Source organism: Lygodium microphyllum, chromosome 12, assembly GCF_053477565.2.
Source record: "Lygodium microphyllum isolate KBCC chromosome 12, Lygodium_microphyllum_v1.1.10, whole genome shotgun sequence".
Lineage (NCBI taxonomy): Eukaryota > Viridiplantae > Streptophyta > Polypodiopsida > Schizaeales > Lygodiaceae > Lygodium > Lygodium microphyllum.
In genome coordinates this window covers 78,545,078-78,561,387 of record NC_141146.1, presented here as the reverse complement: position 1 = coordinate 78,561,387, position 16,310 = coordinate 78,545,078, and the positions used below count along the sequence as shown (strand labels likewise).

At 37.3% G+C, this 16,310-nt stretch overlaps 1 protein-coding gene across 3 annotated transcripts in view; it reads left to right on the top strand.

Annotated features, from left to right (window-relative positions):
• Positions 1-12,184: 12,184 nt before the first annotated feature.
• LOC148027952 (kinesin-like protein KIN-4A) overlaps positions 12,185-16,310 on the top strand; it is a 65,097-nt gene continuing 60,971 nt past the window's right edge. For 2 of the 3 annotated variants that reach the window (XM_087689647.1, XM_087689646.1), the window contains exon 1: positions 12,185-13,585. In XM_087689647.1, the coding sequence (XP_087545773.1) occupies positions 13,415-13,585 (171 nt within the window). In that variant the 5' untranslated portion in view covers positions 12,185-13,414. The remainder of the gene's footprint in view (positions 13,586-16,310) is intronic. The other variant, XM_087689648.1, reaches the window with a different exon arrangement.

Below are 16,310 nucleotides of genomic sequence, written 5' to 3'. Positions count from 1 at the left end.
AACACTCCATTATTTTTATTGCATAGATTGAGATATGGAAGATGATATTATTTTGCATCACATACTTGATTGGTTGTTTTGGATAATGGGCCTCTCTTTTCTCTTTTCTCTCTCAAGCAAGTTCCATAGCACTGATTTTTGTCACTTTAAATGGACGAGCAATGGAGATCATTTGTTAGTTGCAAAGAAGGCAAGTCAACTTTAGATTGAGAGTGGCTTCAAGGCACAATAGCGGTAGCTACAATTAATCACTCTAACTATTTGTTAAAGGTATGTGTATATGCATATGGTTGTGTGATGGTGCATCTAGGCATACCTATCACCACCCAATCTATTATAGCTTACCTTATTGGCCTATTGGATGACAATGTATTTTCTTCTCTATAGAATGGCTTAGGTGGGTGCATTACAAATTCACTTTGATAGTGTGAAAGTGAATGCAATGGCTATTGGCTAGGCATACCCAGGGCATACCAATCCCAATGTCAATTGAAGTATGGTTAGTCTCTATTTATATTTTACAAGCTCCATATTTGCCTTTTGAATTGTGCTTATACATTCATTTTCCTACACCTAAGAACTTGCTGAAAGTGGGAAAATTTGACAAAAAAGTGATTGGATATGGGTCTTGGTAAGTTGAACCTTTGACATTAATAGAAAGAGAGAGTACGCTAGCAAAGGATGCTTTTTTTAACAACCTCGATTATGCAACACTATATCAATGATTATAATGCATGCTCATCTATATGCTAACATGAACATTAAATGATTTTGCAAGTTCATGTTAAGGTCTATGTGCTCATTTATATGTGAGAGAGAGAGAGAGAGAGAGAGAGAGAGAGAGAGAGAGAGAGAGAGAGAGAGAGACTATAACCTAACCTAACTTATTGCTCGTCGCCTAACATATCATTAGATGGTTGATGTGATGAAGGGCACATGAGTAGTATGGAAATAGATGGATATTGATGTTGAACACGACATTACATGGTGCTCTCTAATTTGTACCCTAGATCTTAATAGTCCATAATGGAAGAGAAAATGAACAAATATAATATTTGGTAGTACCTAGACTAGAGAAGGTAGAATCCACCAAGTAGGTCCCTCTAGAATTCCATGTGATCTTTTTCTATGATGAAGCACTATCAATTCTTTCTTGTCCATCTCCCATGTTAAAAGAGGACATCATACCTATCAAGGCATAGTTTTTTGAGCCTCCAAAAATATGTGGTGGTCCTATTGTCACCTTAGCTCACTTGCAATAGTACAACTATCATTTTGGCACCTATTTGTTTCCTTGAGAACACATTTTTAGCTTTGGAACATCCATGTGCATGTAAATGGATAGACATGTTTGCGTAGTCCTATGTGGTTATGAAATTCAAATTTAAAGCTTATAATCTAGCAACATTCCCATTCAAAATGCACATGTTTGCATACTCCTGTGGTTATGAAATTCAAATTTAAAGTTTTTCAGCCACTAGCAACATTCCCATTCAAATTGATACCTCACAAATTACATTTATCATTTGTTTTGTATGGACTTGACACCATATAATTAGCCAAGTATCATGTGTTGGTTTAGTTGTTGTTAGCTTAGAAAAGTCATTGGGCTATGAAACTAGAGAGTCACTATAATTTTAAAAATGATATCTAGAGATAGTAAGAGATTTGACTTTAGACGAGAAGGTTATGAACAACTTTTAGAAGATGGCTTCTTTGCTAGGCTAGGATAGCTAGCCTTGAGTCACAACCTTGAGGCATTCTTATACACATGTGTGTGAATAGATGTCACACACACACACACACACACACACACACACACACACACACACACACACACACACACACACACACACACACGCACACATAATACATTCATGAAAAAAGTTATACACTCAAGCAAGAGTGGCAAACACTAATGCCAAATATGCCAACATAGCAATCAACATGCTTTATCAACGAGGAGTATGGGGGTGCGAGAGCAGTGTAGTGGAGGTGGGGTGCTGGAGGGGGGTAGTTGTAGTCCCTGAAAAGGATGGGACCGAGGGTGTTGAGGGTGGTGATAAGGTCAAGGATACAATAGGCCATCCTCTTATGGCAAGTGCCATACAACATTTGCCATGCGAACGAGAAGGGCCCAGTACTATGGGCCACGATGTGAGAATTGGGCAATGGCAGGACAACTTGATTCATGGCTACATATATGAATATATGAATATGAGCCATCACCACTTGAAACATGTCTTCAAACCTCGATGCAAAGTGGGAGAACATCTGTGCAAAGCACTGAGACAATCTAGGCGTGAAGTGCTTATTAACTATTAATAATACAAGTGCTTCACAATGGTTTTGGGGTCTCTTATGGTTTGTTTTTAGGGACTCAACTAGCCATGAATCGTATTGCCACGTAAGACATGCATCAAGATGTGAAATGTGTTAACCAATATTAATAGTGGTGCTTCAAAGTTTGGTGCAAAGCACCAAATGTAAGCTGGCATATAGCACCAACCCCTACGTGAAGTGTTGGGAGGAGACTATGTGCACAACACCTAGTATTCACTAACTTGTATGGACACACACACACACATCTAACTCATCATGTAAAATCTCTACTGGTTAGGAAAACTAAATAATATGAAACATAAACCAATGGACCAAATTTTAAAGGGGCTTTAATATATATTCTACTATTTAAGGTATGCTCAAAATGGTTCAAGTTCTTTATACATCATTTTGTATCTTGGTAGGTATTAGGGAGTGCTATGATTAAAGTTCCATCCTAGTCATTTTATAGCATGAATGCTTGATTAAGTGAAAATTTCATCTAGTTAATATTTTTTTCATTAGTGCTTTATTATGTATATGCAACATGTAGCTATCATATTTGCTGTTGATTTTGTGTATGATTCAATATCTTTCCTTTAGTATTCTTAGTACATTTTCCACTAATGCTTTATTATGTGTATGTGACATGTAGTCATCATATTTTCCATTGATTTTTGTGTACAATTCTTAGTGACTTTCCTTTATTAAGCATTTCAACCAAACCTATGCTCTTATCTTGGTAGGCCCTTGTGATTTCATTGCCTGGTTAACATTTGAAGTCGTTTAAATGATCAAAGTAGCTTACTTCATTTTATCACACCTTCATGCATGATGAGGTCTACATGACAACACTCTTTTCTATGGGGGCTCTAGCTTGAATCAATTGACAGAATGTTCTCCTCATTCTTATTACGGATCTCTATTAGACAAGAAAGGATTCCCTATATTGGTTGTATAAGCACAAGCAACATTTGAATTCTACCTAAAGTTGTAGCCATTACAAAAGTTTGATAGGGTAAGGAATTTAAGACACAAGTGTCCAAATGGAGCTACCAACCTTTTTGGTAACCATCTTTTCAAAGCAAGCTACCCAATTGCATGAATTGTCCCTTGTGTTAAAGAAGATGATGCCAACCATTGAGAGATTAGCCTTTCTAGGATCATCTATCACTACCAATTTATGTTGTAAAACACATATTTTTCCAAAAGATGCACCCATCCATAGTTCTAGTTAGGATATAGAGGTGGTATCACATGGAAACTCTTTTAGAAATTAAAGTTAGCTTTGGAGAATGGTGGCATTGATATAAATCAACCGTATATGCTAAGCCAATAATGGTTTCTAAATATGTTGATAGAGAGAGAAGTCATGTCATATAAATGAACATCCTCTATGCAAATGCTAATTCAAAAAAATTGGTATATGTTAGAATAAAGGGACTACTTTACCATCAAGTAGAAGTGGACATAAGTTTTTTGGAATGAATTAATTGACCCCATGTGCAAGACATGTTCCTTTATATGATAAAGTAATTTAGAGTTTTGGAAATGCAAGTTGTGTGAAAATTATAGGTCATCATGTCAACTTTACTTGCACAGATTTATAAGGATCATTTGCACAATTATTTAATTATCATAAATGATATGCCCATCAATCTACATATATCCTTAGAAGAAAGCCTAAGAATGTGCAAATCTAAATAGGGTTGTGTCAATTCAAATCCTTGTGTAAATCTAACTTCCCTTTCAAATGCAATTCAATATCAATTACTTATCACTTTTGAAATGGCCTTTTCTGTTATCATGTTGTGCCCAAAGTAAAAGGATATACATTTCTTATAATGAAAAAGGAGCACAAAGAACTTAAGTTAGAAAATAGGTGTACTATTGCCTAAGAAACATCATAACTTTGAAAATGAATATTATTCATTTATATTATGATTAATGAAAATACCAACGGTGACATGAAAGTTAATGGTATGGCTCTCATATAATGAACTTTGCATGCTTTCCAAACTTGCTTTTGGGTTTAGCACATGAGATAATGGATGGGAGCTACTTTTAAGACTTGTGAGTAGGCAAGGCTACACAATCCTTAGGCCATGACTAAAAGATTTGAGCACTTATCATGATTGTCATGGGGTTACTTTTGAAATGGAGTTTATACAGCTAGAATTTCTTGCATGATGAATAAGGCCACGCACTTGGCCAATTTGGTAATATCATCATGGATGAAACACACCTCATGTTACGTGAAGTAATGTTAAACCTGGAGGGTAGATAGCATGTCACCTTACAAGGTAGTTAGCATGAACCTTTCTATTGTGGTTTTATTGGGGGCTACGAAAAGAACCTTGTTAATGATCAAATGTGCACCCTTGACATTGTCATATTCATTTGATTAAGAAAGTAAAATATTCTTGAAGTAACGGTCAAATTTGTCTCCCTTAGATGGCATGATTGTCAAAAAAGACAACATAATAGCTTTTTGTCTTTTTAGAAGGATTTACTTTCTAAATGATGCTAGTCATAGACGTCTAAAGGCACAAGAATGATTCACCTTTCCAACTAATTTGATTCACACAACCTTTGCAAATTCATTATTTTGTTGCTCACTTCTTTTTTTGTTGTTGGTAATGGGGAAGATTAATCATGGAATAATTATCAATAAGGGAAAGGTTAATCATGGAATAATTGTCAATAAGGGGAAGATTAATCATGGAATAATTGTCAACAAGGGAAAGATTACTCATGGAGTAATTCATTTCACTACCATATTTTGAAATGAAGCAATTATTATACAATATTTTCATGAATCAACTACTTGTTACTGCAGATAAATCTTGTTAGTAATGCATACTTGCCATTGCTAAACCCTTTCCTAATGATGCTTTTTACGAGTGCATTTCTTACTTGATATGTTCAATGTGTTTCTTGAGGGTACGTCTATGTTAAAGCTTCCACTTGACATATTTCAACACTATTTATGCATTCCTTGAAGGTACCTCTAAACTAAATATTTCATACTCATGTTTATGTATGCATGAGTATTTATTTGTTTAGTGTAAGTATAAGCACAATAGAGTTGAAAACCTTGTGATTGTATTCTCTTCTACTCTGAAATATCGTTCAAATAACTTTGCAACAAAGTTGACATTATGGGAAGATTAAGATTGTTGAAGAAAAACTTTGCATCAAAGTTGGATTCATGAAACATTGTTCAATGAAGACTTTGCAGAATAAGCTATCACAAAGTGCTCTAGGTGTGGTACTTATGAGTCATCAAGAAGACATTTTGTAAAGGGAGATTTACCAAAATACCCCTTCATTTTGTTAAAATTTTGAATGTGCCCCTCAAATGTCAAAAAATACCAAAATACCTTTCAAATTTGATCAAAATTCCATTTTGACCAAAATTCCCAAAATTCCCCTCAAACTTTTCCCAAACTCCCAATATACCCTATTATGCTTATGAATTTTCATGTACAGCATATTTTACTAGTTTTTATCAAGAAAAATATGTCTTGTTAATATAAGATGATAGATTGAGGATATTTGGAGATATCACACAATGAGGGATGAAATAGCACATGATCAATGGGCATAGATGAAACTACTGATCACCTCGTTTGTGGAAATTTTAGTTTGTATTTAAGGATAGATCATTGGTGTAGAAAAGAATGAAGTAGGTGAAAGTTTAGAGCAATTTTGACAAACATTACCACAATAGTATTTTGGTATTACAACACTTGCGATCCATAACAAACACATCCCATGCCCTTAATCCTTGGATATAAAGAGCCCACATTGAACACAAGAAAAATCCCACAAAAGAGCTTGCAAGGAATACAACTCGTCATGTGACTTATTCATAGATGTGGCTATCTTTATCATTGTTATGGTCCTTCAATGGTTCACAATCATGCATCACACACATTGATAGTACGCCTTTAATTATTTCAATTCCTAGGATATAGTGCAAGTATGTCGATCTTAAAATTAACTACGAATATTGACAATTGGAGAAATTTTTTGCCTTTGCACTTGAATTCCACTTACTTGGATGCCCATTTCATGATACATCTATCTAAATTTGTAAATTGTTCTTTTTCCTTGAAATTGTATAGTATCAAGTATGGTGGTCATTTTTATTATGCACTTAAAGTAATGCCACCTTAAAAGAGAATTGGTTCATTGGAATTTGACAAATACTACCGTTTGAAACTAGCACCTCACTAGATATATGTCCCTTAATTATTTATCAAGTTATTCATAGAGTATTCTATTCTTTCCTCAATTGGTAGCTTGTACAAGTTCCTAAAACTCAAACTTCAAATATAGGGAAAAGTCAAGGCACACATTTTTAAAGTCTTTTTAGACTCACATCCCGACAATTGTACATTATCCCTTGAAATCTGCAACGGTATCAATGGCTTTCTAGATAGTGAAATCACAAAAAAACTTATATGTTGGGTATGATTTCATTAGCATGTCAACAAAGAATGACAGATAACCCTATTCATCATTGATTTTAAGGTTGCAAATAGAAGGTGATATATCTCACTTATTAGAAAAGAGTTGATCTAGAAGACTTCAAAAGAAGATGTGCCCTTCAAGTCTAGATATGGATTAGCAACATTTCCTTTGCTACACTCAACTTTAAAAGTATGAGTGACAAAGTTGGCACGCACAATTTCAAGAATAGCAACTTATTAGTGGTCAAGAAAGAAGGAGTCAGAGTTCATGCATTCAATTAAATACTAGGTTAGATTGTGCTAAAAGTCATCCTTTCATTAGGGTGGTTATCAAGCATATTTGGATTTTTAGAAATTACAAGGTGGTTTGACCGATGCAAGTTTTTTATTGTAAGTGCTTTCAAGGGTGCTAGCAAGTCTACAAAGTTTTTGCCAAGTCCTTAGGTAATCTAGCATTTAAAGGTGGTTGCTTTTGCTTTAAGTAATTACAGTTGCTCTTAACATAAGTGTGCATTAATTTTTCTAAAAGGAGTCGTCATTTTGTATTGATTTCACTCCTAAAGTGACATGTCACATGTAATATGTTGTAAATATATTTTAGGTGGTAGATATGTGTTTAGGTCAATCTTATTGCTATTAGAAAACTATTAGTCCAACAAATCAAAATAAGGGCAACATTCTAATGTAGTTGGGCTATCTAGTCAATAATTACTTCAAATGCCAATTGTATATGCAGGATAATCAAAATTTGCACCCTTATTTCAAGAGTTTGAGAAGAATTGAAGTCTTTGTAAGGATATGAGGTTTTTCTCTTCAAATTTCAATTGCAATGTTGGCTTCATCCATGATGCTTTCAGGCTTGTTAGCAAGCATTTGAAGAGTGTGGTGTGAGACTCGTTTTTGCTTATATGGTGACGTAAATATCTACTTAATTCAATCTCCCATTATTCAAGAAAGTGTTGGCTTCATCAATAAGATATTGAGAATTTGCACTATTATTTTCAAAGTATGACAATGTCCAACCAATTTGAGACACTAAAAATACACTAGAACGTCGTTTTTCAAGGAATGATGAGTTTAGTTTATTTTGGGCATCCTTAAAAGGTAGATTTTATTAGTAGCTTTAAGACATAACTTAGCATAGAATACTCAAAAAATCATTGTCAACATTCTTTATAACGAAGATGCATACATGATTGGCATCTTAGAACACCCGCCTTAATTATATTCACATAATGTGCTTAACTATTCAAGTCATAGGCTTGAATATATACATTTCAAAAGCTATCTCTTTTTGTGTGATGAAACAGTGACATCTAGCTCTATATAATTCAATCTCCTTGAGGCTATTTGTTGAGCTAAGGATTGATTGACCAAGATTTTAAACTCAACTTTCTACTAGTTAATGACCAATACAGGAGGAGTACTTCTTGCAAAGGTATAGAAGATAAAAATTTGATTTGCATGTAATGTTGCCTTCCATTACTTTAGTAATATTAGTAACATTGCATGCCTTATAGTGTGCTAGTTGTGTTTCATATGGCAACTATATTGGAAAATTCAAGCATATCTTGGTTCTAAGCTTAGAGGATCTAGCTTTAGACTTGGTAGACACAACAAGAGACCGCTAAGATTTGCTACATGTAACAATAGAGCATTACTTTTTTTTTTTTTGGCATGTGCTTTTGTAAAGAACTTTTGCTAATCAACTTGTATAGTGAATCTCATCTACTATTACACTATTGCTCTTACGTTTTGTTATTTTGATTTTTTTTCTTTGTTATGTAGTGAGTATTTGTAAAAATATACTTACAAGAAACTTTACAAGTAGAGTTAATTTTGGAAAGCCTTCCCAAAATGGAAATAGCCCCTTTCAAGATTTGAATAGCAAAATCAACCCCTTCTAAGAGCTCTTGTCATAAGGAATATTTGGATTTTTAGGGATGATGTTTTGATCCCTTAATTGTTGTTAGTACTTTCCCAAACATTTAGATATGTGGATGCTATCAGCTAAGTTTGTTGCAAGAAAAAAGTATAAACATGTTTTGAAACTTATATGTATAACATTGAAGCATTGGTACATCACATGTACTAGTATAGATCATTGTAAATGAAAATATAGTTGGCCATCAGTGACCAACTTGAATGGCTTTACAAGTTGTCAATTTGGTTGCAAAGTGCTTACTTGTACAATGGGAGTGTCCTAGGTCTTCTATTACTTTTGGTTCTCTCATGCACGTGATTGAGATGGGCATATTTACACTAGGTTGCTCTCCCAATAACAAAGATGCTAACAAATATAGAATAATGCATACTTGTATAAGTAGAGGTGTTCCTAAGGTTGCATGGCACTATGCACCATTGCTAGTAACATTGGCCAACATTTTCATTCTCCAATGTGTATATTTGGATGCCTAGTAGTGATCTACAACTTTTATGTGCAATGCAAGTGAGAAAGTATCACTTCTCCAAATTGTATTGCTAAAGCATCCAACTTTGATCAATACTTCGAAAAATACTTTTTAATGATCATTTATAGTATCTTAAGCACATAGAATTTTCTCCATATAGGAATATAAACAAGTTGACAACACACATGTAATGTGGACTCTTTGAAAGAAAGTGATAAAATGGGATGTTGAGAGGATGTAAGATAGAAAAACTAATCTATTGAGTCTTTGGAAGAGATTACAAGAATTTGTTTCAAAAGAGTGAAAATACACGATAAATTCCCCTAAACATGATGATAAGGAGGGCCCCTTATGCTAAGATAGGGCACTTTTGTGATGGAGTGGAAGAAGTCTAGGGAGTACAACATGATGAAAGAGATATTAGAAAATTAGCCTTTGTGGTTGAATGGTCTTGAAGGAATGGTATTTGTATTGTTAGGGTAGAGGTATTGGGTCAAATTGAAAAGGCAAGTGTACAGGATCTTAAGTTATGATTGACCTTTCGCCTTAGCACCTTGATACATAGCTACACATCTCAAATGAATGTTGTGAACCGTTGCTACTTTGCTACTCCTCTAATTTGTGTGGGCCACTATATCAGTTGAGGTTGAAAACATCTCAATGTAGATTTAAACCTATTGTATTAAAGAGACTCTAAGAACACATGATAAAGCTTTGTGAACGTAATCCTTCATTGTATTGGTCAACTCAAAAGAAGTTGACAGTAGAGAAAGTAAGGATGGTTAACAACATTACACAGGTGCTGGAAGATTTGAACAATGTGTTGTAGTAAAGAGGCTTTACTTACAATGGTGACCTCTTTTAAGCTTTATCACAAGAAGGTTTAGTCATTTTCCATTATGGAAACCTCTATATTTAGTTCCACATACTAGTGTTGACATCATGATCTCTTTCAAGGTAGCCAACCCATAGCTAGTTTATCTTTAGAGTGAGGAATGGAGGCCACATGCACTTCATGATGTTGTTGAACTTTGAGAAATGGGAATTTAGATACTGTTGGAAACACACACATATGGAAGAAGAAGCAGTAGCTTGAGAGCTCACAACACAAAGTAAATTGAGAAGTACTAATGTGGAAGATTTACAAGACTAAGTTTACCCTAGAGTGAATCAACATATATATAAGGTCAGGGAAAAAAACCCTCGGTGAGAGAAAAAAAGTGCATTGGTTGTCCTAAATGCGTTCACACATCAATGCCAAACTATAAGATTAGCTACTCTTACATTCCCTTACCCAACCCACTCTAGTAGGCTAGGTATGTGGCAAGCTCCCTTGTGGAAGCTTGTGATGTTCAAGAAATGAGGATTGAGATGTGGGAAAGTGTTGAAAACTTCTTACATGCACATGTATGCAAGCTATGAGGTTGGTTACCTAGAGTGCCAAACGATCAAATTTAAGGATTAAAAAAGAGTTTGTAATGCCACTATTGCAATATTAAGATTCACTTCTTTTTTAAAAGAAACGGTAATATGTATTGAAAGATTGTAATAGAGAAGAGCAATATTTTTAGTTGATGGATAAATTTTCCGAGACATCTATTCATGCAAGAAGACAACACAGAACTACATCGACATTTTAAACAAGTGAATCGGACACTTGACAAGACTTCAACCCCTTGCCAATGCTTGATAAGGGGAGTCTTAAAACCACTAGGCCAAGCACTTTTTCACATCAAATTTTTGGCGCAAGAAGTGTATAAAACAAATGACAAACAAGGGCACACCATCGTGCACAAGAGCATTGCCCTTTTTTGAGAGAGAGAGAGAGAGCACTTTTTTCTTTATTTTTAAAAATAAACTCTTTAAAAAAAATAAACTCTTCTTTTTTGAGAAGTAAGATATCCGTACATTTCAAGGCCAAGTGAGCCACTTAATTGAAGTTAATAGTAAGTAATCAAGGCCAAGTGAACCACTTAATTGAAGTTAATAGTAGGTAATCACTTTGGTACCTGCACGGCCTTGTCACTCACTATTGTATAAGCATATGCCAAAAGAGCAATGCTAACAAACTACACACCTCCCTTGCCGTTTGGGGCACTATGTATTGGGAGTGCACATGCGGGATGGATGGGTGTTGGTTGTTGGAAGCCTTTGTGGTCGATTGTGGTGCTTGAAGAGAGGCTTCGCAGTTGGGTTGTGTGGGGATCCATCCATCCAAGCACTAACTCCAATGGCCTACTTTGCGTGAGAGTGGGTGGGCTTTTTTTGACAGAAGCATGACAAGGCCACGCCATGAACACGCACCCCACACCCTGCCAACGGACATAAAACATAATATACAGAGGAGGGTTTGGGGGCCCGGGGGCAGGGGACCACGGGCGAACGCGAGATCCGAAGGCTGTGGTGTTTGGCCTTGTTGATGAGTGATTGCATGCAACAGACAGACGGTGACAGAGAAGTAAAAAAAAAGGGGGACTGTGGAGTAGAGAGAGGGAACGGTACTCTCGAAAAGGATTACGAGACACGGAGTGGGAGAGAGAGAGAAAGGAAAAGGTGGGGGGAGTAGTAAAAATGAAAAAAGCTTGTTTTGTGCGCATTTTCCAGGAACAGAATAAGAACAGAGAGAGAAACTTGAAAGGAACAAAAGGAAAAAGGCGTAGCAAAAAAAAGAAGCTTGTTTTGTGCGCATTTTCCAGGAACTGAGCAAGAGCAGGAGCAGGCTTTAACATAATGAATTCCGCATTTTCAACCAATCAGAAAAGCAAAAGAAAAAAAGCAAAGAGAGAGAATTTTTTCTGTTGCAAAGCAATTGGGTTCTCTCAGAGCCTCTCAGATCTTTAGTGGGTTGCGGCAAAAATGCGGCTTTACTACGGAAGGTCTATACCCTGTGAGAGCAGAACACAGAGAGAGAGAGAGAGAGAGAGAGAGAGAGAGAGAGAGAGAGAGAGGGGGGCGGGGGGGAGGCGGAGGTGGCATGTAGGCCTCATTGAACCTATGTGGGTCGTTTGGCAGGTACCGAGCGAACTTCCCTCTTTTGCTTGCCTTTGCAGCCTCTTCTGCTCTTTCTATGCTTGTGGGTGACGTTCTCCCCTGCCTTTGCTTCTCAATTCAGCTCCTGTTCCTTCTCTTTAATGCTCGCCCACCCTTCGGACCAGTCTAGAAGCCCATGCCCTTCATCGCCCCTCGAGTCAATCGCAATGCGCATTTGAGAATTCAGCAGTAAGCAATACATCATCTTAAACAAAGCCAGCCTTTGTTAGCCACAGTACATCAGAAATAGAGCTTTCTTCGGCTCAGGCACTGTCACTCTCAATAATATACCAGTATAATTACTGTCACTGCCCAGGCAGTCGCCGCTGATGGAGAACTGTTGAGCTTAGTGCCATTGCTTGCCTTCCCAGTTATCCTTACTCACAAGCAGTGACGTAGTAAATTCATTCTCGAAGTCAGCTGTTTCAATTTTGACATTGTAACCTCTGGGCTGTTGAGAGCTTGATGCCATTGCTTGACTTCTAGTTATGCTTACTCACAAGCAGTGACATAGCTGATTTTCTTACCAAATCAGCTCTCTCCATCTGCTTACTAGTCCCCTACATGCAGTCATCAGCATTGAAAATCATGCCCCGGGAGCTTATTGACTAGTTGGCAACTCATAACTGGAAGGTTCCTTACCCAGACAAATTGAGATTGACATCTCAACCATTCTCGTTTAGAAGTGAGGGGGTGAATTAATTCTTTGGGAATGCTCACAAAGATAACCAGGAGCACAAGCAGAGCCAATTTGTACGGTTATAACCGTCCCCTCTACATTCCAGGTCATCTTCTACAGTTTAGATACTCCCTTGTATGGTGCACGCTTTGCAGACTTGGAGTTGTGAGTCGTGGTCGGAAGTTGTAGACACAGAATATCATCATTGCATGCTGCGCTCATCCTGAGTGATCAGTAATCTCATTGCAGAATCTTCACTTTGCTTGTCCTTGCCACCTAAATAGAAACAACTCCTTTGTACACACTGTTTTCTATCCTTCAGCAGAGGTGGTGCTGCACAACTGTGCCAGATATATGTTGGATATTGATGTGATCAATCTCAAAGGAAACTTTACTCTCAACGGGAGATTCTATGGATGAGATGTTGGAAGTTTGATGTGACCATTCTTAAAGAAGACTCTGTACTTTGACGTGCAATCATCCTTCTTAACGCGATGACTAACAGCAATGGAGTTGTCTCAGACGGCACCTGCAATTCTCCTCCTGGTGAAAAGGATTCAGCAACGCAACCAGTGAAAGTGGCTGTCCATATCCGTCCTCTCATTGCTTCTGAACAACTTCAAGGCTGCAAGGACTGTGTCATTGTTGTTCCTGGGGAACCCCAGGTAGTTATTCACCTCCATCATTTTTTCTTGTTTGTAACTGTAGCTTGGGTGGGGCATAGGTGCTGAAGGTTGTCTCTCACAATGAAGGCATCTCTATGCTGCTGATTTGGGATGTTTGATAAATACACTTGCTGTAAATGATGCTGTTTGAATTATCAGCGTTGCTGTTTTTGCATCAAACAGTTTCCTTTACATTTTCTATCTAGTATTTTGTGTAAGCTTTTTGAATTTTATTTGAGACTCTTCACACATCCTGGTCAGCATTCGAAGAACTTGACAGTTCAATGCCAGAAAGCTACACAAATTGTCAACTGAAGACAGCTGCCAGATGTGCACTTTTATTATCAACTCAACTCATTCTGGAATTGCTTGGTGTTGAGGGTCATTTGCATTTTTGATGGAGAGTTTGTCCTTGGTGGCAGTGGTTAAGGCCATTGTGCTTTTCAACACAATGATATAGAGTGTTTGAGAGCTAAAAGCGGTTACCGTTTGAGATCATTAGGGAAATGATCAAGATGGTGTAAATTTCAGCCCTTTTAGGTCAATCAGTCTTCTTGACATGTGGGTGTGATTGCTAAAAGTTGGTGCCAAAGGAGGAGGTTTTTTATCTCTTTCAGAATTAGCTTGGGAAAATAAAGAGTGCAGGTTTATGTATTCAAATTTCAGGTTTGCCTTTATAGCAGGCTTGTTCCTAGCATTGCATAACTGGAATCCCCAACTTATACAAGAGCTTAATTGGACTGGCGACATTGGTGTGAGATTGGCAATGTAAGAGGATGCACATGAACAAGAAGAAAAACATTGAAGGCAAGAAGAGAAACTAGGAGAGGGATGGTGGGAGGCTTAAGAAGTCAATGTCCTCCCCCTTGAGCATCAGGCAATACTCTGGACCCTTGCTTTGTTGAACCTGACGGAGTCGGCTCTAATTGAAAGGTATCTAGGTAAAGCTGCAACAACTGAGGATGGTTTGCCAAGTCATTCTCTTCCATCCATTGGTGAATAATTCTGAAATTTCACCAAGTATCTCCTGGAAACTTTACCTTTGAATTTTTTCTCCTTATGTGCCAAAATTTGCTCGGGTACCAAAATCTCATCCAGCTCCTCAATTTCAGCAGACATATCCTTTGGCATGTCACCATGAAAAGGCCTCAACAAACTGACATGAAAGGCATTGTGTATCTGCCAATGTGGAGGTAGGCGATACTTATAAATAGGCAAGATTGACTCAAAATACTCTAGGAGAGTGACCAAATCCCTATATGTAGTAGGGTAGCCTCTTGAGCCAAAACATGGATGAGGGCCCAAAAATAGGGACAAAAGACAAAGCAGCAAAAAATGGCTAGACCTGGATAGAGCTCCTAATGCCCCTCATTGACTCAGTGTAGGGCTCACAACCAAGAGATGACCATGACTGCTAACACCCCTCTTAAATCATGCGCGTGCTTGAACACCCAATGGACGCATATGACAAAGAAGTGAAGGCAATCAAAGAGTCTTTGTGAAGAATTTTGCTACCTCATCTATTGTGGGGATAGTAAACCAACTCCAACTCCCCATCTTGGAGATGCTCCTAAGTATAGTGATATTGGATCTAAATGTGCTTTGTATGAGCATGAAACACTTGGCTATGGTCAGTAGATAGCTCTAGTTGTTACACATAACTATAGGTTACGGTTGTGGAAATCCAATAAAAGCCAACATCAACCTCAATAAAAGAGCACTATAGTGGGTTGTTGGGAGTCTACATCACCAGCCCTATTAAAATCTATCCAATTTGTTAGTGACACCCCATCTCCATACAAAATCCCTTGTGTTGGGGTGCTTACAAGTACCACAAAATCTGCAAAGTGGCATGCCAATGAGGCTGAAGAGGTGGCGGCTGGATAGTAATCATGGTTTGTACATGAATGAGCCAAATCAATGACCCGACCAAGTGCCTACACCTAGTGATGTCTATCATTGCTTTTAAGGTGTGCTGGGACAACTTGACTTTTGGGATGTCTTTACTCTCCTTAAGAGATGGGAGAGATTGTAAGGTAGAGGAGGAGGGGGAGAATGCTTTTATGCGAATATGGGACTTTGGCACATTTTTTCACTTAGCACATACATGGTTTGGCATTTTATACCCTACCAGATTGGCTGCTCACTAGTCCATAGTAACCGGAAAATGCATTTAGCTAGGGAAAACCATGAAAGGGAGTCACAAAAATCCAAAAACAAACTAAAGTTTCTTTTATAAATGGATGTGTAGGTTGTTTTTCTTTTACAACTTGGGGTTTTACCACACCATCCTTATGCGTGCCATAACCTCATCATCCTTCTCTTTTGCCTCCTCTTCCTACTCTAGCTTTTCCCTGCCCTCCACCTCCTCCACACTCTTCTCCATCTCTTCCACACACTCCTTTGCCTTGGGCCTCCATCTCCTCGAGCAAGAAATGCCTCCCCACAAGGATTCCACTCATGAACATAGTTTCACTCTTACTTTGCATTATGTACTACAAGAATTGTAGCCTATACATTGGGATTTGTGGATCGTGAGACTTTTGACTGTAGAATCTAGGTGAAATAAAATTTTCATTTTATAGTTATGTTTTCTTCGTCTAATATTACTAGTATATAGTAATACTCTTCAAAACCTTGAAACCTTGAAGTAGCCAATGAAATGAAACAAAAAACAAAACCTCGAAACCTTGAAACATGAAATAGGATGAAACTTTTCTTGTGA